We start from the raw sequence: 26,792 nt of genomic DNA on the forward strand, positions 1-26,792 counted from the left end.
CACGTGGGCCGCAACCAGGTTGTAGACCGCTCCTCTATTGAGATCATCAGAGATGCACGCATGACACCACAAATGGAATACCAAAAGCTTTATTTTGAAAACGTTGCTTATTATAAATACTACATCAGAAAACACATGCAAATATTAAAAGTACAAAACAGGCTTTTACAGAATTTTTTTTTGTTTTTTTTTAATTTTCAGCACAGGAGTGGCAAAGAGGTTGCTACTGGCAGGGAACTGTTCTGCTATAAAAGCATCTGACCTTACATTTTTACAACAGAATCATCACAGTAACCCATCCCAAGTAGTGTGCAAATCAAGTTTTCCTGGTTGCAGGGATGAACGTGACTGATTCAATCCTCTGACTCAAGATTTTTAAATCAAGAGCAAGGGCTGTGCGTTACAGCATGCTGATAGACCATCGAGTAACGTTTAAATCCAGGATAGTGGGGGGGGAGTGAGGTTGGCATCGACGGCTTGAACTTCTTTCCCTTTTAAATAACAACTAAATAAAAATGGAACGAGCAGGGAGTCTGAAAAATACTGGTGTAATTTAGGTTCCCCATCGATTCCTAAATATATTCAACAAAACCAGACTTGATCTCTCGGTAGATCTGTGCAGGAAAATGGCTGATACAGATCCTGGCTGTGTCTGTCAAGAATGGTAGTCTTGGGGCAAAAAGAAGTGGAAGGACTTGACTGAAAAGTTGAGAGGAAAAAAAAAAAGTCAACATCTACTGGAAAAATGCCACTGACAATGTTAATACTGCCACGCCAGTTGTAGGTTTGTGTAAAGAAACACCAGCAGGTTTTTTTTTTTCTGTAACTGAAAATCAAGAACAGACTTGGATTTTCTTTTAATCGGCATACAGTTAGAAAACCGTTCTGAACAGGATGTTTATTCTGAAAATGTCTCTTGCAAGTGACCACAGCTCCAAGTCCAAGAGAAGAGCTCATTCCTAACCTTGAAGGAGGCTTTTCTGTGTGTTAAAGCCGTTCTGCTGTTCCTCCCCGTTCTGCGAGGGGGACCCTGCATAGAGACAACATGCAACTCAAACAGAGCTGGTATGACAGGCATTGTAAATGTGATGGCCCCTTTAACACAGATCGTTCCTACTACCAATGTAAATAATCGCAAGATGCTAAAGCGGACTAATGTGTTGAGATCCCTGCTGCTTACCCCAGCCGTTGGTAGACACGTCACGGTTGCAGATCTCATTGGCCAGCCTCTCAAAGTACTCGGGCAGGTCAGCGTACTCGTCTCCATAGGAGATGACCTTGATGCCCTTGTCCAGCATGTTGTCACGCAGCTTCTTGAACTCACCCACATCCTCCCGTCGCACAAGCATGAAGTGCTCGAGGTCCGACTTGTGTTTGACTGCCTCCAAGAACAGAGCCTGGAAGGTTGTGTCATCTACTGTGCGCCCGCAGCCGAGAAACACAAAGGACTTAGTCTCATACAGCTTCTGGATCTCACGCTGCCGAAACCACCAGTAATAAAATGTATTAATTCACTTACACAACAGCTTTCTTTTCAAATAAGCTAGTGCAAGGACAGAAGCAAACTGTTAACCATTTCTAAGACTGTACCTCAGTGCCACATCCTTTACAAGTGTGTACATCCTAAGCCAAAAAGATTAAGAGTAGTGAACGTCAGCGCCTACCATAACCTCAGTGTTCCTCAGTACATTTTGGTAGCCAGCAGGGTGCAGTACGATACCACTGGGGTTGGTGTAAACACCGTGGATATGCAGAACACTTAACCTCCGTTTCTCCTGAGCCCACTCCAGCACCTAGACACACAAGCGCACACAAAGGCACACTTAACAGTCCATTGCACAAAATCCTGTTCTGGCTGGGAAGGGAGTAAAATCACTGAACAGCAGTGAGAGGATATTAGCCCTGATGGAGATGAGGCATAAATACCAGGACTGAGAAGCAAAGCAACGGGTCTCTCAGAAATCTCTGATCAATTCTGGCAAACTTGTGTTCTGTTCTGTTTAACAAATCACTGAGCTAAGTTTAAATGTGCCGGGAAACATGGTGCTGCCATCTCCGTGATTGGACAGCTGAGAATCTGCGGCAAACCTATCCAGTGGTGAAACAAACTGATGTGTGCTAGGAAAACATGCACTTCCTCTTTAGTCCACATTAAAACCAAAATCAAATATTGTTCAATGTGTAAAAATGGAAGTTAAATTTGCCTCCCTCCATCTGCTCAATACAAAGAGCTCTTTCAGATCAAAGCCTTATTTATTTTTCTCCTAGACCGGCTCGCAGGAAGCCAGTGCCATAAACATAACCGACCAGTGAGCGACTTCAACCTTATGCTCAGAGCACAAGATAGCATACAGGGCAAAGTTTATGCTTTAAGCAAGCTTTCAATTTGTCATTTATTTTGTTTGGATTTTAAAGATCCTTACCTAACAAAGTGTTTGTGTGAGCACGTGACAAAGGGACCTTTGCGCTTATTTGATAAAAAAAAAAGAAAAAAAAGTTGACTGCATGTCAGCTTTTTCATGCCGTTTCATGCGCTGCAGCAAGAAAGATCAATCACAATCCAGGCACTATTTACCTTCTTCTCATCGGTCAGGTCCAGAGACTCCAGTTTGGTGCCCTGATGGGCTGCGTAAATTTCCAGCAGGTTGTCGAAGTTGGTAGTGAGAACCAGCGCGCCGCTCTCCATTAACTGCAGCACTGACCGCAATAGATGTTTTCCTGCGTGCTCCATCTTGCACTCCAAATCATCAAACACTTCGTACAGGCAGTCCTTGAAGAACGTGGATCTTACATTACCTGTTCTCTGTTAAAAATAATAATAAAACAAAAGGAAATTGAAAACCAGGTTGTTATTAGTAGAATAGTTCCAATAGTTTATTGCCTAGCTGGTGTTTTTACTTCAAGATGCAGTAGGTATAGTCTAGTTACAGTTGCTAAACTTGAGCATAACTTAGTCATGCAACCGTGCACTTCAGGCACGACAAAAAGGGTTTAAACATGCTTCTATTTATTATGTTTTAACATGCCTTCAAAACATCACTCCTTGGCACTGACCTTCACAAAAATTTAAACATAACTTGCATCTTAGGTGGTGTAGAAGAATGAGTTAGCTGGAGAAAAAAATAAATAAATACTCTAGGGCACATTCACTTACCTTTACTAGTAAGTAATAGACTTCACCTAAGTCTATTTAGAGACTTAAATCTCATCCTTACCTGGTAAAGCCATTAGTTAAAAACAAAAGGTGGAGGTATGGGGGATCAGGCTGCTAAAAATAGCCAAGTGCATTGCACACATGTACTGATCACGGTGCTACCAGTACAAGGAAATGCTCTGCTGACTTTCACAGATTACAGCTCTAATGGGCTAAACAGCAGGAGTCCTTTCCACAGGAAGAAACTCATTATCCACATCTAGAATCTACAACACCAATCCTGATCGCCGTGTCCTTGCACCGTCTCTGGTCTGGACTTATGTAATAACCAACTAAAGCACTAGCAAGCAACTGTGGCTTGTAATGCTGATCTTGAATATATATATATATATATATATATATATATATATATATATATATATATATATATATATATATATATATATATATATATATATATATATATATATAAATATAAAACAGGTTTATTTTTCAGGAGCATAATTAGAGAGTTCAATGAAACAATCATAAGTAATAATCTGTTTCATCAGATCCTCCAATCTGTTTCAAAAGCATTACAAACCGAAGTTTAAACATCTCAGATTATGGTCGAAACAACTGTCAACATTACACGTCTTTCCTGAATGGAGCCAAATTATTGGTCAGCACACTTGTAATTAGCCAAGATTGAAAGTGTTACAGGATTTCAGGCGAAAGCAGTCTCTTTAGGTTTTAACGTTGGATTACCCCCATTACAGACCACAGCCAGCCTACCCATACACAAATCCATGAAAGTGGGTTAAACTGTCTTTGTCTAATATTACTGGAGTTAACTTGACCAACATCAGGTGCTTAATCAAGGGGGAATTTCTGGGTTTCTATCTAAAATATTGTAAGGTACTACCTATTACCTACTACCTATGCATCAACTCAGGTCTAGTGCTAAATATGAGAGAAATATTTGCACATGGGTTTTGTGAATGAAATGCCCACATCTATACATTACTGTATGCTTGCGTTGGACTTTAACTCTGCCTGAAATCTGGGCTGTGTGTGTGTGTGTGTGTGTGTGTGGTGGTGGTGGGGTTCCACATTATTCTATGCCTGTTTTTTTTTTCTCAGAAAGCTTGACCTGGCTGTGTCTGCAGCCAATGGGAGTGGGCTGGTGTCTGCACGACTGTGGATTGAAATAAACACGATGGATAAAGCCATAAAAGCGCTGTTTGTTCCCTTTGTTCCAACAAGCTGAAGGCTGAAACAAAGTGTGTTTTATCAATGTCAAAGGTGCGATGAGACATGACTAACACAGGAGGCAAACGGTATTAAGTCTCCCATCTACCAACCCTGCTCCAGACCAGACCGGTTCAATAGCAAGAGAACTGAGTCACATGTAGCTCAAAAAAATGCTTTATCCACTTTACCCCCCCTCCCAGCTAATTGGCAGCAATCTAATGGGTCCAGTGATTCACGGTTTGGTTAAAAAAAAACAAAAAACGTTGTTTTCTCACGTAGAGTCAGACATTTTATACTACTCTTTAAAAACTAAAAGCTCTTGCCTCTGTTGCAGAGGTGTAGTGATATTTGTTTAAGTAGAGAAGTGTATCAGGTGCACGTGCACGTCTGAGTTATTTGCTTCTAAAGCTATTTCAACACAAGTTTCTGTACAATACTCAGATCTAACTGAGCAAGACTGATTAATGTCAGACTGAATTTAAGAACACAAAGTTGTCTGTCTGACCATCTTCAGCAGTTCCTACAGACTCCTTTGTTTCTCTCTCCTCCCTAAATGTGTCTTCTGTTTTCTGTGGGACAGTTGCCAGCAATCTCTTTGACTATGATGCCATCTCTCTCCCCCTTATTGTCTGGTGACTTTTGAATTCTACCATTTTTCACAGAGTTAATGTCAGAGTTATTGATATATGTGACAGCTCGGGTGGAGGCGGGAATCACCCAGAGGAGAGCTGCTTCATGACAATCTATTCTACTGTGTAACGCCTGAAATCTGTGTCCCAGCTGACCTGTAAAACCTGTGCAGAACAACACGCCATCCACATACTGAAGGTAAACAGTGTGTCCTGTGTGTTAATGCCCACATTGCCACTGTTTTGTTTTTTTTTCCTGTATGAGATGTTAGGTATTTATTAAAGTCAGGATTATACACAATAAGATTCAGACATTAATCTAAGACACTTCCAATCCAAGACACTGAGTCCCACTGATTGTTGCATTTTGACAGAGATTTCAATGCTGTATATTACAGATCTGTGTGTGTGTGTGTGTGTGTGTGTGTGTGTGTGTGTGTGTGTGTGTGTGTGTGTGTGTGTGTGTGTGTGTGTGTGTGTGTGTGTGTCTGCACTTGTGTTCATGGACCCATTTCTCAAAATCTCACTAAAAATCATAAACATTGGAACTCCATTGGCTCACTTTAAAAAATATCTTAACAATTGCCCGTGTGTGTGTCTTGTACTGTGGACGTGAGAGGGGAAATGTTATCAGAAAGAGTGCGTTACTGTGACAGGTGGATGGCTCAAAGCTGTGAGCGTGGTGCTAAAACTTTGGCTCTGCCCTGCGACTCTTCACTCAGTCCTTCCCCTGCATGTTCAGAGCTGACACCCTTTCTGCACTTCATTAATAATACCAATATCTTCCTGAAATAAAGCAGAACTGAACTCAGCTGTGTTTCCGGTTTATAGTCACACTTTTGCACGGCAAATGGCACATAATAAAAATGTCTCAGTAGTGCACATACAGAACAATTTTCAAGTAGTAAACATGCCACATTCAAATGTCTGTCAAAATGCATCTGTTGATGTGCCTGCGTTGGCGTGTCAGACTCCTTTAATAAGTACTCGTATCCTCACGCAGCCCGCAGAAGGAAAAAAAAAAAATCAGAGCAAACGCACTAATTTAGGCACATGGCACAGTAACAGTGTTGTCGTTAACACACGGAGGGGCTGGGGATCTGTAAATAATGTTTTGTGCTCTTCTACATATCGTACAGGTCAGCTATTACACACAGATTTCAGGTTTATACGGTTGAATAGTTTATAATAATGCAGCTCTCTTCTGGACCTCACAGCAGATCCCAGCAATTTCTAACAGATGAGTTCACCCTTATAGAGGACCATAGGGATTCTTCCTCAGCCTCCTCTCATTTATCTTAACTGCTCAGAGAGAAACACACATAAAACCTGCACTCACACTGTATTCTTTTTGTTAGGACATTTTTGCACTCACTGTGCAGGACCACACCTCTCCTCTGCAGTCTCACTGAACCTGTGAAAGCTTGTAAGGCCCCATTTACAGACTGTGTTATGACTAGGTGGTTAGGTAAAGGAAATTCCTGGCAGCTTGAGTAACCTCATCACATCTCCAGGTGGTATTAAGCTGATATTAGCCTTTGATGTTGCAGTTATCTGAAAATATTACGTTTTTATCAGTCATCACAGTCTTTAAATCCAAAAAGGGCACAACTTGTAAATCGTTTAAACCCCAGAACATGTTGCCAGCCACGCGTCGGCCACAATGCGTTTCCCACTGTGTTGATTCACCTTTTATTTTAAAAATAATCCATGTTCTTTGGTTTTGAAAGCAAAATATTTCCCCCTTTCTTACTTGCTATAGCATTTTTAGATACTCAACAGGTCTGGGCCTCTCACCATATTTTTCATATTTGTAATGTGTTTTTAAAGGGTGACTGGTCTGGACTGCTGCTAAGCCAGACTCTTACTAAGGAGCCATGCCACTGCAGCATGTGCACAATGCAGTTTGATATTGATCTGTTAAACTAGGCAAGACCTTCCCTGAAGAAAATGTGGTCTAAATGCCAGCACACGTTGCTACAAAACATGTCATTCATTGATGCGACTGTGACAGATGTGCAAGGTACCCGTGCCTTGGGCCATGAAAAGGCAGCAGTGTATCTGGATCTTGGTTATATACTTTTACCTTGCACAATCACATTTCTCTGTTTCAGCACATGGTCTTTGTATTATTTTCTATTAGATATAGGTATTAAATGATTTATATGATTGCATGCTGTGCATATTGGCTTGTCGGAGACACATTTGTATCAGAACAGCCTTATTCTCCACTTTGCCATCACCTGCGAGATTTTTTTTATTCTAATATACCATATAGTCCTCTTGTATCAATCTAGATGTTTCATATATCAAGTGAAAATTCTATTTTCATTTTGAAACAGACGTACACCACAAAAACAGGAACAGGAGGAGGTTTGAAAACTGTACAAGTTGCAAATATGATGTCCATAACACGTGTAAATAATGAACAGGATATGCTGTAAATCATGAAGCCTTACATCACAGGCTATAGGTGTTTTTAACAACACAATGTCCCCTGTTGAGGAAAGCACAGTAAGCTGGCAGTCTGTCTAACATGTGTTTGTGCGCATGCAACAGGGTGGTGCAGGAAAGAAAGCCAAAGAGAAAAGGCTCAGGCAGGCTTACCGGGGAAAGTTTCTGAATGAGGTCATGGGCCACATGCACCAAATTCTTGTCTTCCTGCATGTGCTTCTGGAACCGCCGATTCTCCTCTTCCTCTAGTAGGTCAAAGTCATTGGCTGCATCAAGCAAGGCCTGGATGAGGCCTTTCCAGGAGCGGAGAGCAGGGACCTGAGGGGCCACTGCAGAGCTTACCCCCGTACCAATCACCAGGACAAGCTCGGGGGCTCGCTTAGTCTTCAGGCTGGGCAGCAGTTTCCTTTGGGGCGGGCAGAGATTGAGAGACAATGGTTCCAAAGATGGTGCTTCCCAAATCCTTCCGACAGCATGAATGTTACACAAACTATTTTCAAGCACACTAGCATGCAGTGTGAAACTAAACCCTACCTTTTATGTAGGGCTGGCAAAAATTAGGAACTCAAACAAAAAAAAAAACAATAATTTAAATCAGCCCTCTTGATGAATTAGTCATGGCCATACTGTGCAGCTGGCTCTAAAGCAGCCTCTGAGCTTACCTGGGCTTTTTAGCATTCGAGTCTGCATCCTGAGAATCCACTGCAGGCCGCTTCTCAGTTTTCACTGCTATAACAGAGGCCATTCAGCTCCTGTAATGAAAAACGACCAAGTGCAGTATGTTTAAGGGAATAACTAGTTTAGCAAACAAAACGGATGAAAAAAAAGGTCTGGATCCTAAATCATTTGTAAACCTTCGCTCTTAAGAATCTAATTACATGGAAGTTGAATCCTATCATATCAGCAGGTTAAAAAGGAGGCATGTCAATGATTGCAGCTTGCCTTTGTTCTGCAAAGAGCATGTCCTCGGTCTGCCCTGCAAACATTGTTCATTTCCTCCTGGAAACACACCTTACCTCAAACTGGGAGTATGACATCAGCTAGTCATTAACTAGATAACAATAACTGTTCCTTTTTTTTTTTTTTTTATAACTCCCACTTTAATTTAAAGCTCTACCAGTCCAATACCAAACCACACGTAGTTGTAAATTAGTCATTAACCTATTCCAGTTGCTCATGCGAGCATTCATTTCTGAAGACACGACATACAATGGATTACGTATTACGTATTACAGTGTCATTTAACATTGGTCAGTATCAGCAGCTTACTCACCTTGGTACCGGTATGGTAAACTCCACTGTTTACTTCAATTAAAATAGAAATCCTCTTAATCTGAAGCAGGCGAAAGTCAGTCCTTTACTAAGTAAAATCCAAGTTAAAATTGATTGGAGTTCGAAGCTTTCAGCTTTTCAATGGCGTTGAAGCTAACCTGGTGAGTTACAGACGGCGTCTGTTACTAAACAACCTAAAACGTTAACGAAACAACGACGCTTAAGGCAGGTAGCTGGTGTTTCACAAACTTTGATGTTGTTTTGAGCCGAGTTATCGCCTAGGCGTTTTTAAAAAACAGAATCTGCCTCTTTTTTACTTGTCATGATGATGGTAAAGCATTTAAATCCGCTACCCGCTGTAAAGCAATCCTTCTAGATAAGACTTATGCAACTTAATTTCTTCGAAGTAGCGCAAAAAGCACAAATGTTACCGACTCACACCCTTAATCTACACATCGCGACTGTGAAGTTGTGCGGTACCGTTGAAGTCGCCGCCTGCGGTGCTGTGCGCCGGGTCATATGATGCTTTCACGTGCTGTACGTATGGTTCAAGAAACTTCATTAAGGCCAAATTTGGCGATAAGGCTGTAAAAGCGCACATTTCAACTCACATCACTGTCGATATCGAATAAATTTGTAAAAACAAAACAAAAACACCTATTCCACATGAATGTTGAGTTTTTTTTTAATGCAAGATAGAGAAAGCTCTAGTTTGTTTCAATCCATTGATTAACGGGATTTTATTTTAAAATATACTATTCTTTATTAGTTATATCGACACACTAATGTACTGATAGCTTTATGACCTCCACTGTAACCTAGAGTACAGCAACACGATTTTTACTTTTCCCGAGAAACAACAAAATGATGGAAAGTAGAGGTTTACTAAGAGCATTTGAAAGCAGCAGATTTTCTGAGCCTTTCTGCCGGTGTGACGTCCAGCTGGGAAAGACACCGACGGTACAGAGAAACTAACACAGGAATGTTTGAACCTAGGAAATAATTTTCTATTTGTTTGTGCAATTTTGCGGTCTTTTAGAGACAACAGCATTTTATTTCATATTTCGACTGACGTCATAAATCAGATGCCCAGAGATGAATCAGTGAGCGTTAACCCTTTAAAGGTCTTGTGACTAAACATGACCAAACAAATAAATACACTTTCAGCAATGATTAGCACACGTTTACTTTTTTTTTTACTCATTTATTCTCAGTTATGAAATTTAAGGCATTTACAATTGAAAATAAATGTTTAAATTTTCAATTACATAATCTGAATGGCATTTTCCGCTACATCTACCACATTCTCTTATAACGTATGCTAAACAGTAACACGTCAGCACAGACTTTAACACCACCACTGCTGGACTGCCATCTCCTGTTTAAAATACTAACTGCACTTAAGAGGAGTATGTGGGCTAAAGGTCACAGCCCCTGTCACGGAAAACGGTTAAAATGTTTAGCGTTATTACCGGTTTGTCTTCATGTGGTGAAACTACAAAAGTACAAATACGTTAATGCATTGAGTCAAGGCTTTGTTGACGACTGATGCTTCGTGACTTTACAAGCGTAGGTAAACACACCATGTGCACCATCCTTCTAGATCAGTTTTATATTAGCTTTAGTTTTAACATGAACTTATAAAAACAGAATGATTGATACTGTGTTATTGTATTGTAATGCAAGTTTTAGCTGGGACTTTGGATGTGTGCAGTGGCTGTGTTGCCACCAAAATAAATCAATAATCTGATAACCCATTCATTGCCTACTTTTTAAAATTTATTTAAGAATCAATCCAAATTACATTTTATGATTAAAAGTTCAACACACAAAGCACCAAACAAGACACCAGTACATACAGGAGTGTAATAACAGACATGTGTTCACCTGGTGAGTTAATGTTATAATTACAGTGCAGTTCAGATTGTGTACAGGCATAGCCCACATCACTGCAAACAAGTTAGTATTAAATATCGTTTAAATATCCAACCGAATCAGCAGACATGTTTTCAGCCTCTACATATCAATGCATACTAAAGATACAATCAATCAGCATAAAGGCATACCATATATCAGTCATCAACATTCAAAAACAAAATGTTGCCCCATTCTAAAAGTGATTCTCTAAATCATTAACTCATAATGACTATATACAGTTCTAAGGTTTCCTGTGTCCACATAAAAAGGCTATGTGTTCATGTTAGAACAGGAGAAAAGGCATAATGGTAAGCAACACACTCCCTCTAACGAGTGATTTCAGTCTCTGGTTTAGTTTCAAAAGTTGTTATAGGCTGTGTAACGGTCAAAAACAACCCCCCCCCCCCCCCCTTCCCTTTAAAAAATAATGCAGCAGTTATTCTCTGAAATAGTCCAACAGCAACCTGAAGGCAGCACAACAAAAGCTTTAGACTATATGGTTTCTAGTCTGGCAGGTCTGGAGCTATGGTTTAAGTAAAACTTAATATTAAATAACTAAAATAAACCCAAAGTCATGAATGTATCATAAATAAGGAGGATAACAGTCATAATTGATGTTTGGAGATGTGCTATGACCTCTTTGCTGTCTGATGGAGGAAATAATGAGTGATAACAGATCATATTGAAGATCAGCACATCGTAAGATGATTTATAAAAGTGAATTATGGCTTTAAGTGCACAAAGGATAAGCCGAGATCGGGTCCAGATTGGACTAAAAGTATCCTCCACAGAACTGATAGTAAAAGTCTGAGGGAAGTCAAAGTTAAAGTATAAAGAATGCATGGTTACTGTATTACACAGCTGTTCTATACTGAGATTGAGCCATCTCTAAAGTTGGTCTTCCCTATCAGAACATTGAGAAGTGCAGCTTTGCCCTCCTGGGCATCTCTCTGAGCTTGTCTGATGATGTCACTTAACTTGTCCTCGTTTTCACACCCTATGAGGTAGCCCTTACCGCCGTAACCATCTGCCACTATGTGATAGTCTGCAAAAACAAGAGAATTTACCTTTTAGCATATGCCCACACATCAGTGCGAGTATTCCACAAGCAATCACAGCATGAGCACGGCTTTACCTGTAAATGCAAGGCCGCATGCCACGTTGCTGCCAAGCATGGGAACCTGCTCTCTGGAGATCTGACTCCAACATGCATCATTTCCCAAAAGAGCTATGACTGGTGTCTGTGGCGTGAAAAGTAAAGCATTCAAAGAACTCAGAAGAAAAAATATGCACACACAGATATGAATGTTTACATAAGTTGTATCAATAGCAAGTATGAAACCATATGCTGTAGTACATCTGTCTGCAACTTTCCATTATGTGGACTGCTCTTAATTGATAATTAATTGATACATGTAATCTAAATACTACTGTGAGTGATTTTACCTTGTGTCTAGTGAATGTGTCAAACTCTGCAATACTGTATCCTGAGGAGCCATCACCATAGACGATCCACACCTGAAAAGAACACAAAACACCTTTTTTGTTTTCAATCGTCAAAGTTTTTTAAACTGATCACTAGAGGATCTGATAAAGCTCCACAGACATACTTCAGATTCAGGCCGGCACAGTTTTGCCCCCAAAGCAAAACCTCCTCCAACTCCCAGAGTCCCAAAGGCTCCTATAGGGAAGAAATGAACAGCAAGATTCAAACATCATGGCTGCAACTGACTCCGAATACAGCACTATAATACAGATGATTATGCAGTCAAAACCTTCATACTACAAATATTTACTTCACTTTTAAAGCCTTACATTTAAAAAGCCAAATATCTGATTGTTTTAATCAAACTAACTGCTTTGTCAGCAGCATCCTACCTGGATCTAGCCAACACAGAGGTCCTCTTGGTCTCATTATGTAAGCAGCACTACCTACAAAATCTCCTCCATCTGCAACAATGATGCTGTCCTCAGCCATCAGCTCATCCACACGATGGAGGACTTTCAAAGGATTTAAGTGGTGTTCAGTCTTCTCCTCAGATTTAGCCCTGAAATAATATTTAAAAAAAAAACAAAAAAAACACAACATGTATTTTGTGATGGTTATAAATAGAAGATTTTGCAGTGCGTACTATAACACACTACCTCTGCTTACCTGTTTGCAGTTTCTTTGGTCGCATCTCCTGCTTTGAGGCTCTGAGGCCATTCCTCTGGACATCGATGGCCTTTTAGCCCTTTGGAAAGCCGCACTAAAAATGATCCAGCATCACCTAAATATAAAACACAGTTCCTTAAAAAAGGATGTATTTATTCTTAGATCCAACCCTAAGGAAAACAAAAGTATGTTTCAAGTTATATGTAACATAGATACAGTATACTGTGATTAACAAAAGACTTTTGAATATTTCCTTCCTTTAACATTAGCAGGTGGAAAACCTACCCTGAATTGCTATAGTTGGTTTCCAGAACATGTCTGAGTTTTTCAGCAGCTGTGTCTTGTCTCTGTTGACAGCGATGATCTTGCTGCGTCTGCTGAGAATTCTGCCATAGCTCAGCCGGAAGTCGCACACAGTGCCTGAAACAGCGACTCACAAAAGTCAACATTTCTCCAGCCTGCAGCTACACCGACTGTTTTAAAAATACAATTTAGCCTCCCTCTGTATCCCAACACACACACACACACACACACACACACACACACACACACACACACACACACACACACACACACACACACACACACAATAAACAACTTCCAGGAGCAGGTTTTTTATTTGTTAAATACAAAAGAACTGCTGAATAATTAAAAATGTAAATCAATAGTATTTATTAATTGTAGAACTCTTAAATATTTACGCTGTTATATCTTTTTATCCTCTATAATTTTCTTTAGAGTTTTAATATTAACAGTTAGGTATCAAAATATGCTATTTCTATTTTAACATTGTGGAATCAAAAGGCAATAAAGTTTTCCTGACCTGCCAAAACCACCACATCAGCTTCCTTCAGAGCATCTCGTCTGTTCTGTCGGATGTGTATGGGGCTTTCTTTACCCAACATCCCACGAGTCATACCCCCGAGAAAGCAGGGAATACCCAGATCCTCCAAAGCCTTCCTATAAAAAAAAAAAAAAAAAAGGGGAAAACATTTTGACCACTTTATGTCTAAGTAACATGCCAAAATATCACTTCAATGAAATGCATTTTCAGACTGAAGAAAAACTTGTATAAGGGCTCACCACAGGACTACTTTAACACATTTTAAACAAACACTTCTAGTATCAACACTAAACAACTTAATCGTAAAGAGTACCAGAAGAATGAATGGATACATAACTCCTTATCTTTTACCTGATGTTATCCACCGGTGTTGGGGGTAGTGTTGCTTGGCTACCCAGCAGAATAACAGGTTTTTTGGCTCGACTCACCAGCTCTATGCACCTTTGTATCTGATATGCATCAAACACATATTAAAGATTGCTTACACTTCCCACAGCAAGAAGATTTTAATATCAGCTAACTTTTTCTACAAGGAGCAGATTTACCTGATCGTCTGTGGCTTGAGGGATGTGAACAGGAAGTGGAGACACGTCTCTGGCCTCCCAGGCGCCAGCGAAAAGATTCATGAGGTGGTTACGAAGGTACCTTTCAAGAAAGCAGACCACTAGATCACATAATTCAGAACGCATGAACGCACTTTTGATGAGGGAAGAATAATGGAGGAAAGATGTTCCCAATTATCATATTACAAAAGACACAAACATTATTTTACATAGTCTGGGATCAGAAAGTCTTGTATCTCTATGCATTGTTAATTTTTTTTTATATTATACATAAACTGAACAGCAGCATGCAGCGTAAAGACAACATACCATGCGACAATTTTTCCCAGCAGGCCTTTAGGGGGGTTCTTAACAACATACTCTTTGGACACAATGTGGAAAGGGTAGAGTGTGTCAATGGGAAACTCTATGAAAACCGGACCAGGTGTTCCCGACTGAGCGATGGCCAAGGCCTTCCTGACCGTAGGCACAATTTCTCTGATAGTCCTGATGGAGGTGCAGAACTTACACAGCGGCTTGAAGAGAGACATCTGGTCAATATCTTGCAGTGATCCTCTGCCCTGTTGAACAATCACAATTGAAGACACTGAAAACTGCTCTGGACTCTGTATGCGCATTAATGTCACAGTGGCATTAATATCTGAATCGACTCCACCTGGAGTAGTGTACCAGCAGCTCCTCCAATGAGCAGCAAAGGAGATTCAGCCATCTGAGCATTCTTCACTGCTGTCACTGTGTTAGTGAGACCTGGGCCAGCAGTCACTGCTGCTACACCAACCGTACCTGAAGCAGAGACAAGCATAACAGCTATCAGGAAAGAAGGAAGGAGGTCTCCCACCTGGGGGATTGGTGCTGGGAGAACCACCTTCTGCTTAATGTCAGCAAAACAAAGGAACTCATTGTGGACTTCAGCAGGAAGCAGCAGAGAGACTACCATCCACTTCTTATCGGTGGTGCTGAGGTAGAAAGAGTGAGCACTTTAAAATAAGTGGGAGTAACAACACTGTGAAGAAGACCAGACAGTGTCTCCACCTCCTCAGGTGGCTGAGAGATTCAAGCTCTCATTCAAGATGCTCAGGAACTTTTACACCTGCACCATCGAGAGCATCGAGAGCATGCGTGGGAACGTCACCACCTAGATGGAAAATTGCACCAAACAGGACTTCACGGACCTTAAAAGAGTGGTTCGTTCAGCTGAATAGACCATCAGAACCTCTCTCCCCAACCTGCAGGACATTTACACCAAGTGGTGCAGGTTAAGGGCTATGAAGATCTTTAAACAGCACAGCAACCCCAGACACTCTTCTCCCTGCTCCCATCAAGCCGGTGTTACCGCTGCCTGAGAACTAATATTGAAAGGTTGAAGAAGAGTTTTTATCTACAAGCCATCCATCCATCTGCTCAACTCTGAGCCCTAAATTGCTCTATCTATCTATACCATGCTGTGCACTTACTGACACAGCAGCAATAATATGCCCTCGTGATCTATCTTATCTTATCAAAAGGTCTATTACAAAGGTACACTTTAATATAAGGTTAGTTAGACAGAGACCGAAAATGCAAAACAAACATCTTCGGGTACCATGATAGCCATGTGGATCTGATAATGCCTAATTAATGCATTAGAGAATATAAGTGCTGCAAAGTTGAAAGGACTTTTCCAGTAACAGGCAGACTGGCACGGCATTAGTTTACTTTTTGTTCAAGATCCAATTTTATTATACTGTTAGATGCACCTGTGCTTGATAAGTCAAAGGCTGCAGGGGGGGAACGCCTTCTGCCAAGGCAAAGCCTGACAAGACTTCAACGCCTGAATGTTTTATTTTGAATACGCAGTGTCAACACAATGTGTGTTCAAATAAGAATGAGTCACATCACTCAACATATTTTCAGCAACCTAAATCTGCACCTGAGAGCCTTGCCACCGCATCAGCGGCGAAGACTGCAGTGGCCTCGTGCCTGGTATCCACGATCCGGATCCCCACCTTCTCGCAAGCCACCAGGATAGGTGAAATGTGCCCACCGACAAGAGTGAAAACGTACTTGACCCCATGGGCGCGGAGCACCTCTGCCACGCTCTCACCACCGTGCCTTGAGCTCTTTGTATCGGTCTAGTAAGTAAGGGGACAGAATTAGGTTAGTGAAGACAACATAAACAGTCGCATAAACTTTTTTTAAACCTCTGCCTAAGATAAACAGCGGTCAATGGGAGTTGACTGTCTCCTCTTAAGGCCACCTGTCACTCTTTTCACCGCACCCGCTTTTCATATTATGCAACAACCGCATATTGTTCAGGCCTGCAGTGTTGATGTGCAGCCGCGGGGATATGATAACCTTTGTGCTACAAAACCACAATGATGGTCAAAGTTTACTCGAATAGAGTTCAGCTTACGTTTCAACACTGACTGCCCATACAAGACTGTTAAATTGGTTGCAGATAAAGCAGCGATTGAAAGCACAGTGCATAATGAGCAAAGGCACATGAAAGCACAAAGGTTCAGGCTGCAATGTTGACTTTTTAAACACCCACCTTGTGGAACAACTGGTAGAGTATGCCAAGTTTGTAGGCTGCAAACACGAGCCCACCCAGAACCAGGCTTGCAGAGCTTCCGAGAACAATTCCAACGACTCCAAAGGGCTCCATGCCAGAACACGGAAGCAAACTCTAATTTGAGAAAACCAATAAACTCGGCTGAACTTATTATATCGAAACCTGCTGAGCTACCGGTTCAGCAGCTCACCGGTTCATGCTAGGCTAGGATACCGTGGAGCTCCTTCTACAACTGCTATACATCCATTTTAAAGGCGTACGCATTCAACTACATTCACTCAGAAATGATAAAATATAAAGTTATTGAAGAAAAGCCCTGAAGGACATTTGGTCGTCTACAACTTGCAATGACCAAGCACCCTTTGCCTTGAGGGTGCACCGACACGAAATGACAGTTGGTGGTGAAGCAACCTGAAAAGGATACACAGCACTTCCGGATAATATTTTCAAAATAAACGCTTGCTAATAAAGTGCACGCATTCACCAATTTATTTGTGGCATATGCACGCGGATTTTTTTTGTAGTCACGAAGGCAATAAAAGCAACAATTGTGTCTTTATTACTGGCAATGCATTTAATCGTATGCTCACATGCATGACAAACATTGTACATTTATTGTCAAAGTAAGGACTTCTTTCCGTCTGTTGTGACTGTGAGGGCGTCGCTCCAGTCATGCACGTCGTCAAAGGCTCAAGCAGACTACGGGTTCAAATTGCGTTATCTGAAGTGGGAGTGAAGTGCGTGTTAAAACGGTAAGTCAAGACAAATCAGAAACTGAACAATATCTGTCACCCCCATATTGTGTAATATCCAATATTCTTTCACTAGTGCAATATTCATTCATCTAGCGCAATCCTCAACATCTTCATTGTTATATGTAAATACTTTTTTTTTTTTAACAATGTACATATTTTTATACATTGGTTTATTTTCTGTATATTTTTTATACATTCTGTTTTATTTTCTGTATATTTTTAGAAGTTCTATTTGATATTTTAGAAAGTGTGACTTCCTACGGCATGGCACTGAACAGGAATGGCCCTCCAATCTCATTGTACATTCTGTATAATGACAATAAAGGCATTCTATTCTATTCTGTTCTATTCTATTCAAAGATTGGATCAATAAGGAAACAAAATGACTAGCAGTATAAGATTTTACCATTTGAGTGAAAGGATTTGCAATAGCATTTATATTGGCTACACAGCATTAAAATATATTGTTGGTTAATTCATTGCATTAAAATCATCATTAGTATCAATCTTCTACTGAATAAGTATGGTTGCCTTTGTTTGTGTGTGTGTGTGTGTGTGTGTGTGTGTGTGTGTGTGTGTGTGTGTGTGTGTGTGTGTGTGTGTGTGTGTGTGTGTGTTAAAGTTGGTTTATCTGTTGTACAGCATCATCACAGCAGTGTGCAGAAGGGGAGTTTGTACACGTCGATAGTCTTTCCATAATCAGCATTTTCAGCGAACGGTATTTTGTCATTCACCCTGTGTTCCTCAAAGACAATGATCTGAAAGACAGCAGAAAAAAAATCAACGCAAATCAGCTAAGGTACTTACAAATCAAATTTATCATTCAGCTGATTATCGTGCAAAAGTGACCATGTTCCATCTTTGATATTACATGGGTACCTCATTCTCTCCACTTCTGAGCCAAGGTGCCGGGAGATAAAGGAAATGCTGGGGGCCAATAAACCAAAAACGTCCAAGGTTCTGCCCATTGACGAATACAACACCTTTACCCCAACTCTGTGGACAAATACACTGTTATGATTAATAAAAACATACTGGCTACATAGTGTGTATTATTTTAAAAATTATACATCACTTTCTAGCTTGCTGATTAGGTAATGTTTTGCACACAACCTGTTATACTCACATGCAGGCTGATAAAGGTGTCTTTGGGAGGACCGTCCACACAGAGTCTGGCCTGGAAAAATCCTGGGACACAAGGTGACTTGAAGTCAGTTTTCCACTGGCCTGAATTTGTTAATCTAAGACAAAATCAACACAACACATACTGTTGTCACAGTTTCTCAGATGTGTGGGCATTAAAAGGTGTATATGCAGTAAGCATCTTTCTCCATTTTAGCCATAATCAGATAGATAAATAAACAAACATAGTGCCTATTCATTGTGTATGTATAAGGAGACTTTAGCAAATTTTGGCTGAATCTTCCCTTCAACCTATACAATGAAAAGGTCCACTGACATCCATGAAGAAACCTGTGAGCCTGAACATTGTTAGATTTTTGGCAAGATGAAAGTTTTAATTTAGATAACAAACCTTTTTATAAAGCTCGGCTTCATATCTAAACAGAAGATGGTGAATCCTCTCAGAGGGGTGTTATTCAACACAATGTCTCCCACAATACCTGTAATACATTGTAAGAGCAAAAAAGATGCAATGTAGACATCCTGTGTTCAGTGCTGCACTAAAGTGCTGAGCTACACAACATAAACAGGCCAGAAAAACTGCAGTTTCAGCAATTTAGCTGGTTTTAAAAGGTGGAAAGATTTTTCACTATGCAAGCGTCATTTAAAAAAAAAACTGCTGTGTTCCTCTGCTCAAAAAACTGTTAAAATGTAAATCTTAAATATGTTTTAGTATGATTAGAACTGAAGTCTGAAGTACACAGAAGTACTGTGCAATGAGTGTCATCAATTTGGAGTGATGTAAAAAGCAGGACAGCAACATATGGGATGACACTAATAGAGAATACCTTTACGCTGTTCATCCAGAGCTTTCCCATAACTCACTCGTCCACAGTTCTCCACAAGGAAGCTTAACGTCATCTCTCCCTTTGATGTGGAAAACATGAGTGTTTTAAGTAGTGAGTATAACCTAACCTGATAATATTTTGCATAATCAGGTTAGGGGCTGTTCACAATTATCAACATTTTCATGAGCGTACAAAGGAAGATGCGGTTGTATGCTTGTATGAATATCCTAACTGAAGATTTTAAACCACACAGAAGCATCAATATGGTCTCTTTGTAATGTAAACAGTTTCTTAGAGTCACATTTGTGCTGTTGTCCCCATAAAGTGAAATCTACAGGGTAACTCAGAAATAGTCAGGGTAGGATGGCTGGATACACACTGGACAGGTTGCCAGTCTATCGCAGGGCTAGCACATACAACCATTCACACTCACAACTATGGCCAATTTGGAATCACCAGTTAACCAAACATGCATGTCTTTGGACCGTGGGAGGAAGCTCTAGAGCCCCGAGAGAGACCATGTAAGCACAGAAAGAACATGCAAACTCCAGACAGAAAGGCCCTAGCCAGCTAATGGATTCAAATATAGATCCTTCTTGCTAGTAGGCAACAGTGCTAACCACTGCCCTTAAACTGTATATTTAAACTTAAATCAGTGTAATTACAACAGCTCCATCAATTGTTTATAGCACAATTAATGGCAGTTTTGTACTACTGACCAAAACCACCTACAATGTGCTGAAAATAACTTCACTCCAACGACAAAGTTTAATGCTCTTCTGGGGTAAAATGGGATGATTTAGGCATATGAGCCCTAATCCTAAATATAAATAGAAGCGCAAACATTCAGAGGGCTGAGGAGAGTTGGCAGGTTGGCATGCATAGCCAAAACACACAGAAAAACAGTCAGTACCTTTCCATCAGGGAGTGCAAGCTCATGAGTCTTGTAGTCCAAACAACCCACACACTGCCTGTTCACAAAAACCTGGAGAACATGGAAAAGTCACACAAGTAGGATATGTGTATAACTATGGTGTATAAAAAAAAAAAAAAACATTTTTGAAACTGCATTATGGATCTGTGGTCACTTTGACCTGCGTGTTCTCACCAGCGCTCTGTCTCTGATGTTGTTCCTGGAGTTTAGGGTTCCTCCACTGGCGATAGTGGTTTCATATAGTGTATAACCATGTGACTGACCATTGTTATTGTTGACAGGGAGATTCTCCATGTTCACTGGTCTGTCTGACTTGTGTGGCTGGAAAAAATAGCAAGCAAAGTCAAATAAACAGTAAAACACATGATAAATGAAGAATATGACAGATAATGAAATGTGATGAGATCTGCAGCTGTGTCGTCCTGCATGGGGAAAAATAGGATTATTGTTGGGGGTGGGAAATTATACTCTCTGGAAATGAATGTAAGATTTCACAAGTCATCAAACAGCACCTGAAACAGAAGAAGTGTGACCAAACCAAACTGCCAGGTGCGAGACATCTGTCTTATGCACAAGCAGCGCGTTGCCAGATCGCTGCACAAAGACGCACATGCTGATAACAGCAGTGTCCTGTCTGCTTGATGCTCATTCTAATATGTTTGCTCTCCTTCCACCGGGGACCCCATATTTATCTGATCATATAGTCTAGTTCTGTCGGTTATGTTATCAACTGTCGCACCAGACAGGTGCTTACCATCTGCAGCTCACCTTGTCTGTGAATTGCAAGATTTCCCACAGTGACAGGTGTTGCTGGATGAAAGCAGGACTGTAAGCTCTTCTCTCTTGAGAAGAGGGTACTTCAGGAAGAGGGTCAGCTGGAATGTGAGTTTGCAAAAACATTCAGTTAAGGCTAGTTTTGTCTGAATCAGACACTTTTTTTGTAGATTTACATTGTTCCTAAAAAATGTGCAATGCAGTCACTACGTATGGATGCTTAAGAAAACCTTACAGTGGTACTGGCTGAATAAATTCCTCAAGCGGTGATATTTTGGGGTGCAGTCTCCAGCTTCAGACAGGGGAGCATCATAATCTGTCAAGAAATCGTTTAAACCATGACTGTAAAAAACATGTATGGACTGACCACCCTCGGTGGTCGGGCTGTACTATAAGTCATAAAACCCGCACCCTCCGTATTAACAGATGGGACAGGTGTCAAACTAAAACAAAAAAAGTTCACTTCAGATACATTTCTCCTAAGGTTGGTTTCTGTTATTTTAAGTAGTTCTTATCATACAGATTTAGGTGCAAGAAATTGCTTTTTCTCATAAGTTTGCTTTTCTTTATTAATGTGATGCACTAAAACAGGGTGGAGAGCTTTGATTGACACCTGCACTCCAGGAGAAACATGTATACCTGTGTTCAGGAATCGGAGACAGAGGAGGGACACTGAGAGAAGAGTCTGTTTCTTTTATACAGTCATTGGACGCAATGTATTGTTGCTGGAAACCATATTCACCAAACATCTAAAAAACATCTTTGTTCTTAGATCTCTGAGCTCTAAGGTTAAGCCCACCCTACCATAACTGGTGACCTGAGATTTGTAGGTGCCAAAGTCCATCGCTCCATTCATGAAGCCAAAGCTGGTTCCACCGTGAAACATGTACAGATTAATGGAAACGCCTCGACCCAAGATCTCCGACACCACAGCCAGCATGTCTGTCAAAGGGACAGCACGCAGATTCTTCACTGTAGCATTCAGGCATTAAAGTGTGTAATAATACGTAATACATACATAGCACACAAAGACCAACAAAATGCCAGTAAATGAGTTGTTAAAATGTTCATGCATGATGTACCTAAACACTTCAAATAAATACACACTGGTCACGTTGAACTTTCTTGTGAGCATTAATGTGGGTGATGCATAAAATAAACAGATGAATGTGCTTGGAAAAATAGTTTGACTTGACAAATTATGGCTTAAAAATGTTTCCAAACCCTCGGCGTGGAACACGTGATGATGTTCTCCCCAGACATCAAACCATCCAGACCAATACTCCATCACCATGAGAGGTTTCTGGGGCTGCACAGAATAGAACACGTGCATGTATTAAGTAGGCTACATGCTCACTCCTGCTGTCATGGGCTGAGTAAAACATACCAAACAGTTTATTTCTCATCTCACTTTAGATGTATATTAAAATAATTTGACACTGAATGCAAACGTCAGCCTTTCATGACCACCAAAGACCATCTGTGACCATCCCTTACCTGTATGTCAGCTAAGTGCTGGATAGCTCCAAATGAGAGTCTCTGAAGATTTATTGTCTTTAGAACTGAAATGAGCAAGATGGCACATTCTCAAACATAATAATACAAGGAAAAATATACGAATTATATTGTATATATAAAATATACAGTATAATAAAACACAGAAAAAGGAAACAGGTGTAATGAATTATTTTTGTATGTTTTTGTATGTTTCATTAGCTCATGGTTTATATCAATGTTATTACCTCCTTCCACCCCGCCGTATCGCAAGCCTTCCCAGTTGTCTGAAGTCATCAGAAGCTCCTTGATCCCTCTGGACTGGAGACACTACAGCAAAAAAAAAAAAAAAAAAAAAAAAAATTAAATTAAATAAATAAATAAAAGATATGTGGAGGGTGCAGGAACAAATCATGCTGCAATGTCAAAAACTACACACTCACATTCTTTACAAATGGCATGTATTTCTCATCTTTCGCAAATGATCCATATTCATTCTCAACTTGGACTGCAATGATCGGGCCTCCTTCTTCAAACTTGGAAAAAAAAAACAAAACAGATTGCCTCTGAGAAATTGTTCTTTTGGCTTATAATGTAGGGAAGCAACAGCCACCTGGACTTACCATCAGAGGCTTGATAACTGAGACGAGCTTGTCAAAGTACGAGTTGATGGCGTCTACAAATCCAGGATAAGTTGTCCTCAACTGCATGTCTTTATCTTGTAGCAACCAGCTGGGGGGGGGGGGGGGGGGGGGAACCAACAAATTTTGTGGTATACTGCTTATTTGTGGAAGAACTTTAAACTGATGGTCAAATGATATTACCTGGGCAACCCGCCCAAGTCCCATTCAGCGCAGATGTAAGGCCCAGGACGCAGGATAACCCAGAGACCCAGCTGTGCTGCTAAACTGACATAGGCCCTGAGAAAGGCAGAGATGCTTCATGCTCTTTTGAAAAATTACTACTCTGTAGGTCTTTTTTTTTTTTTTAAATACTGCCACAAAAAGTAAGATATTTATGTGAGTAGCTTACTTGAGGTCCAGCTGATCTTGAAAGTTAAATGTTCCCCTCTCAGGCTCATGCAGGTTCCATGGCACATATCTGAAAACAAAAAAAAGGCAGCAAAGAAAAGTATTCTTTGTAGCTTAAGCAATAGTGTGATATATAATGAGGAGAATTATTTAATAGACCTTTCGCACAAACATATCAAACCTAGTTTCTATTTGACTTACTCCAAAAAAAGAGCAGATACCTGTGATTTAAGGCATACGTAATGTGCTCTGGGAACCTACGTTGTAAGTGTATTGAGACCACAGGCCTTCATCTTCAGCAGTCTGTCCTCCCAGTAGGCTCTGGGGACACGGAAGTAATGGATAGAGCCTCCCAGGATGCGGAAAGGCTCTCCCTCTAGAGTAAACTGAGACGAGTCAGCCCTCAGACCCTCTAAACGACTCATTCTTTATACTGTTTCTTCATCAACGTGATGTCTGCTCGGGGGATCAGCACATATAATGTAACAGAAAAAGTTCCGTTATTTAAAGCAAGTTTTTCCATGTTGGATTATGAAATTAAACTTGTGTGAAAGCATTTGAAACATTTTAACATGCCATTACAGGAACATATTATGCATTTAAGATATTATAGTACTCAAAGATTGCACAAAATATGCATAATGTATAAAATTAAATTAGAGTAAAAGCCTTACCAAGACTTAACAGTCCAAAATGCCAGTTACATCAAAAACATTGTCAGGGCTGTGCCTTGAAGCTGAGCTTACCAGCAAGCATGGGGGGTGGGGTGGATGGATGGTGCTGGGAGGCCTCAAACACCGTGGATAAGGGAAACTATTGTTGTTTTAGAACAAAAATATAATAGTTCTCTCTCCCTCTCTCCCTCTCGCTCTCAGTTTTTTTCACTAAAGCACTGCCTCACAGTAGGCAGGCATTACGCTGTACACAGTAATGTTGGCCTCTTCATATTTCTTGGCTCAGTCTTTTCATGCTGTTGTCATTTTAGAGAGCAACCAAACAACTTCACAGATTATAATGAATGTTCTGTCTGCAAAGTGCACTTCTTTATCACGGGAAATATAAGCAGTTCAAATTTATTGAACAACTAATTGTTCAATTAGTGCAACTGTTCAATGTAATTGTCAAGCAGATATAAAAAAAAAAAGGATGCAAACACAGCAACCAAAGGAAGGAGGGGAACCTTTGTTCAGGTTTTATTTATTTGTTTATTTATGTATTTTTTTCGTTTCTAGTAGGTTCACAGTGAATGTAAAGGGGTTCTTGTGAATAATACTTTGCATAATCAGGTTAGGGGCTGTTCACAATTATCAACATTTTCATAAGTATACAGGAAGGTGCAGGTGTGGGTTTAATGGTTGATTTGCATATTTTCAAGTTTTTTTTTTTTCTTTCTTCGTGGCATCTCATGATGCCTTCTTAATGTAAACCAGCATCAAGCATCCTTGAAGAGTGGAAGCATCTTTCTAACTAGGGATGCGCCGATCCGATATTCAGTATCGGTATCGGTCCGATCCTGGCCTAAATTACTGGATCGGATATCGGAAAGAAATAAAAAATGCAATCCGATCCGATCCGACCCAGATTAGCTGCATTACAGTTCTCTGTCGTCTTCTTCTTCTTGTGGGTTGGCCAAACCAACTTAGAATTACCGCCACCTACTGGAATGGAGTGGGGATCAGGAAATAACCCCCTCAGTTCTCCGTCCATGCGACGGATTCCCTTTGACACTGAGTGGATCATTGCTGACATGTTTTTTCACGCCTCCACCGCTCTCTGCGTGTTCATGTGTTGTGCTGAGAATTTCAGCAGTTATTTTTTCTCTACTTCAGCTCCCGGATATACTGCTAGCGAACTAGTGATTGTCCGGTACCGGAAGGACCCCTTCCCCGTCAAAATATTTTTTATACTTTAATCCCTGATTAGTGACTAAATATAGACCTGCAGTAGAAACGTATTTAGGAGAATGCTTGTGAATATAAAGCATTACAAGATTACGCTCACACAGCCCCCAGTTTTTCAACATAAACACTGATGACGCAACAGCAGCAGTAGCTGATTTACCTGCAGTTTGTCTGCAGAAGTAAAGAGGCGGAGCCGGTGAGCTCAGATGGAGCGGAAGAAAGTTTTCTCCCTGTAAGCACCATAAAACCTTTACTGGGAAACAGCTGGAAGTCTTTCATCAACCACCTGATCAGTAAGTAATGAAAAGAGAACTTTGTAGCTGCTCCATCCACCCTGTTTGTTTCACACATGGAAAAACTGCAGTATGGAAGTTAAAATATGCAGATGAACTGTTAATGTGAAAAAAGTATTTCTTATCCAGTTTCTCGGGTAATTGATGGTATAATTGATAGAATACTCAATTACTAAATTAAGTGATAGTTGCAGCCCTACTGAAATTTGCAACATACCATAAGCCAATGCATCACCTTCTCACATAGGAGCAACAGGATTCAGGTGATAGAGCGATTGTTGTAAGTAAGTAAAGTTTATTTATTTAATGCTTTTCACAGACAAAAAGTCACAAAGTGCTGTACAATAATTAAAACACAATATCAAAAAAACACAGATAAAACACCATGTTAAAAACATATTAACATTACCATATTAAAAGAAACAGAATAAAAATAAAGTGAACAGAAAGCCTGGTTAAACAGAAAGGTTTTCAATTGTTTTTTTAAGACTTCACAGAGCTAGCTGCCTGAAAAGCTCTGCCCTTTCCTGGTTCTTAGTCTTGTACGTGGGACAACTAAAAGATTTTGATTTTGTTGTATTTGAGACTGTAAGACTGACATATGTAAAATGTATCCAGGCATTTGAAATCAATTGTTTTTTGTTTTTATGTTTTTTTAAAAAAAGATCGGATTTGTATCGGTATCGGCAGATAAAATATGGGTATCGGACCTAAAAAAGTGGTATGTGCCATCCCTGTTTCTAACCATGTGGACAGGAGAAGTAGTGATGAGGCCACTTGTCAGTGCTCAGATGGTGAAATCAGGGTTTCCAAATTGTGGACGATACAAAGTGGTGACAAGTGGCTGTTCTCTCGACCCAGCAACCTG

The 26,792-nt window shown here is 40.3% G+C and overlaps 3 protein-coding genes across 4 annotated transcripts; all 3 read right to left on the reverse strand.

Annotated features, from left to right (window-relative positions):
* Positions 1 to 73: 73 nt before the first annotated feature.
* fam118b (family with sequence similarity 118 member B) lies at positions 74 to 9,242 on the reverse strand. 2 transcript variants are annotated; one of them, XM_030743711.1, is made up of 8 exons: positions 8,744 to 9,242; positions 8,133 to 8,222; positions 7,624 to 7,876; positions 2,576 to 2,803; positions 1,665 to 1,793; positions 1,181 to 1,414; positions 965 to 1,030; positions 74 to 699 (listed from the first exon to the last, which is right to left on the reverse strand). In XM_030743711.1, exons 2-8 carry the CDS (start codon positions 8,213 to 8,215, stop codon positions 583 to 585), a joined length of 1,110 nt encoding a protein of 369 aa, XP_030599571.1. In that variant the 5' UTR covers positions 8,216 to 8,222; positions 8,744 to 9,242; the 3' UTR covers positions 74 to 582. The 2 variants fall into 2 exon arrangements, with proteins under 2 accessions (XP_030599571.1, XP_030599572.1); XM_030743712.1 differs by having other exon boundaries at positions 1,181 to 1,478.
* A 777-nt stretch (positions 9,243 to 10,019) lies between these two features.
* On the reverse strand, positions 10,020 to 17,184 carry ilvbl (ilvB (bacterial acetolactate synthase)-like). Its single transcript, XM_030745400.1, has 14 exons — positions 16,752 to 17,184; positions 16,131 to 16,332; positions 14,877 to 15,004; positions 14,531 to 14,781; positions 14,204 to 14,303; positions 14,010 to 14,107; positions 13,638 to 13,774; positions 13,100 to 13,234; positions 12,815 to 12,929; positions 12,538 to 12,707; positions 12,270 to 12,340; positions 12,106 to 12,177; positions 11,795 to 11,900; positions 10,020 to 11,704 (listed from the first exon to the last, which is right to left on the reverse strand). Exons 1-14 carry the CDS (start codon positions 16,863 to 16,865, stop codon positions 11,526 to 11,528), a joined length of 1,878 nt encoding a protein of 625 aa, XP_030601260.1. The 5' UTR covers positions 16,866 to 17,184; the 3' UTR covers positions 10,020 to 11,525.
* Positions 17,185 to 17,802: 618 nt separating this feature from the next.
* On the reverse strand, positions 17,803 to 24,454 carry LOC115790839 (beta-galactosidase-1-like protein 2). The gene is made up of 19 exons (XM_030744806.1): positions 24,405 to 24,454; positions 23,992 to 24,186; positions 23,732 to 23,800; positions 23,524 to 23,619; positions 23,323 to 23,431; positions 23,143 to 23,235; positions 22,948 to 23,029; positions 22,703 to 22,767; positions 22,430 to 22,514; positions 22,010 to 22,147; positions 21,441 to 21,521; positions 21,200 to 21,306; positions 20,606 to 20,752; positions 20,411 to 20,482; positions 19,498 to 19,576; positions 19,062 to 19,149; positions 18,654 to 18,768; positions 18,407 to 18,523; positions 17,803 to 18,285 (listed from the first exon to the last, which is right to left on the reverse strand). Exons 2-19 carry the CDS (start codon positions 24,153 to 24,155, stop codon positions 18,175 to 18,177), a joined length of 1,818 nt encoding a protein of 605 aa, XP_030600666.1. The 5' UTR covers positions 24,156 to 24,186; positions 24,405 to 24,454; the 3' UTR covers positions 17,803 to 18,174.
* Positions 24,455 to 26,792: the final 2,338 nt, after the last annotated feature.

This window comes from Archocentrus centrarchus, chromosome 13 (genome assembly GCF_007364275.1).
Source record: "Archocentrus centrarchus isolate MPI-CPG fArcCen1 chromosome 13, fArcCen1, whole genome shotgun sequence".
Lineage (NCBI taxonomy): Eukaryota > Metazoa > Chordata > Actinopteri > Cichliformes > Cichlidae > Archocentrus > Archocentrus centrarchus.

Excerpts from the sequence above, each read along its gene's own strand:
- fam118b (XM_030743711.1), bottom strand. The coding sequence starts at position 8,215 with ATGGCCTCTGTTATAGCAGTGAAAACTGAGAAGCGGCCTGCAGTGGAT. Across the intron at positions 1,794-2,575 it reads ACCTGACCGATGAGAAGAAG|GTGCTGGAGTGGGCTCAGGA; the intron begins GTAAATAGTGCC and ends TTGTGTGTCTAG. Across the intron at positions 700-964 it reads ACAGAAAAGCCTCCTTCAAG|TCAAGTCCTTCCACTTCTTT; the intron begins GTTAGGAATGAG and ends TCAACTTTTCAG.
- ilvbl (XM_030745400.1), bottom strand. The coding sequence starts at position 16,865 with ATGGAGCCCTTTGGAGTCGTTGGAATTGTTCTCGGAAGCTCTGCAAGC. Across the intron at positions 14,108-14,203 it reads CTCAAGCCACAGACGATCAG|ATACAAAGGTGCATAGAGCT; the intron begins GTAAATCTGCTC and ends GATGCATATCAG. Across the intron at positions 12,930-13,099 it reads ACCAACTATAGCAATTCAGG|GTGATGCTGGATCATTTTTA; the intron begins GTAGGTTTTCCA and ends TTTTATATTTAG.
- LOC115790839 (XM_030744806.1), bottom strand. The coding sequence starts at position 24,155 with ATGAGTCGTTTAGAGGGTCTGAGGGCTGACTCGTCTCAGTTTACTCTA. Across the intron at positions 23,432-23,523 it reads GACTTGGGCGGGTTGCCCAG|CTGGTTGCTACAAGATAAAG; the intron begins GTAATATCATTT and ends CCCCCCCCCCAG. Across the intron at positions 19,150-19,497 it reads TCTGGATGAACAGCGTAAAG|GTATTGTGGGAGACATTGTG; the intron begins GTATTCTCTATT and ends AATGTATTACAG.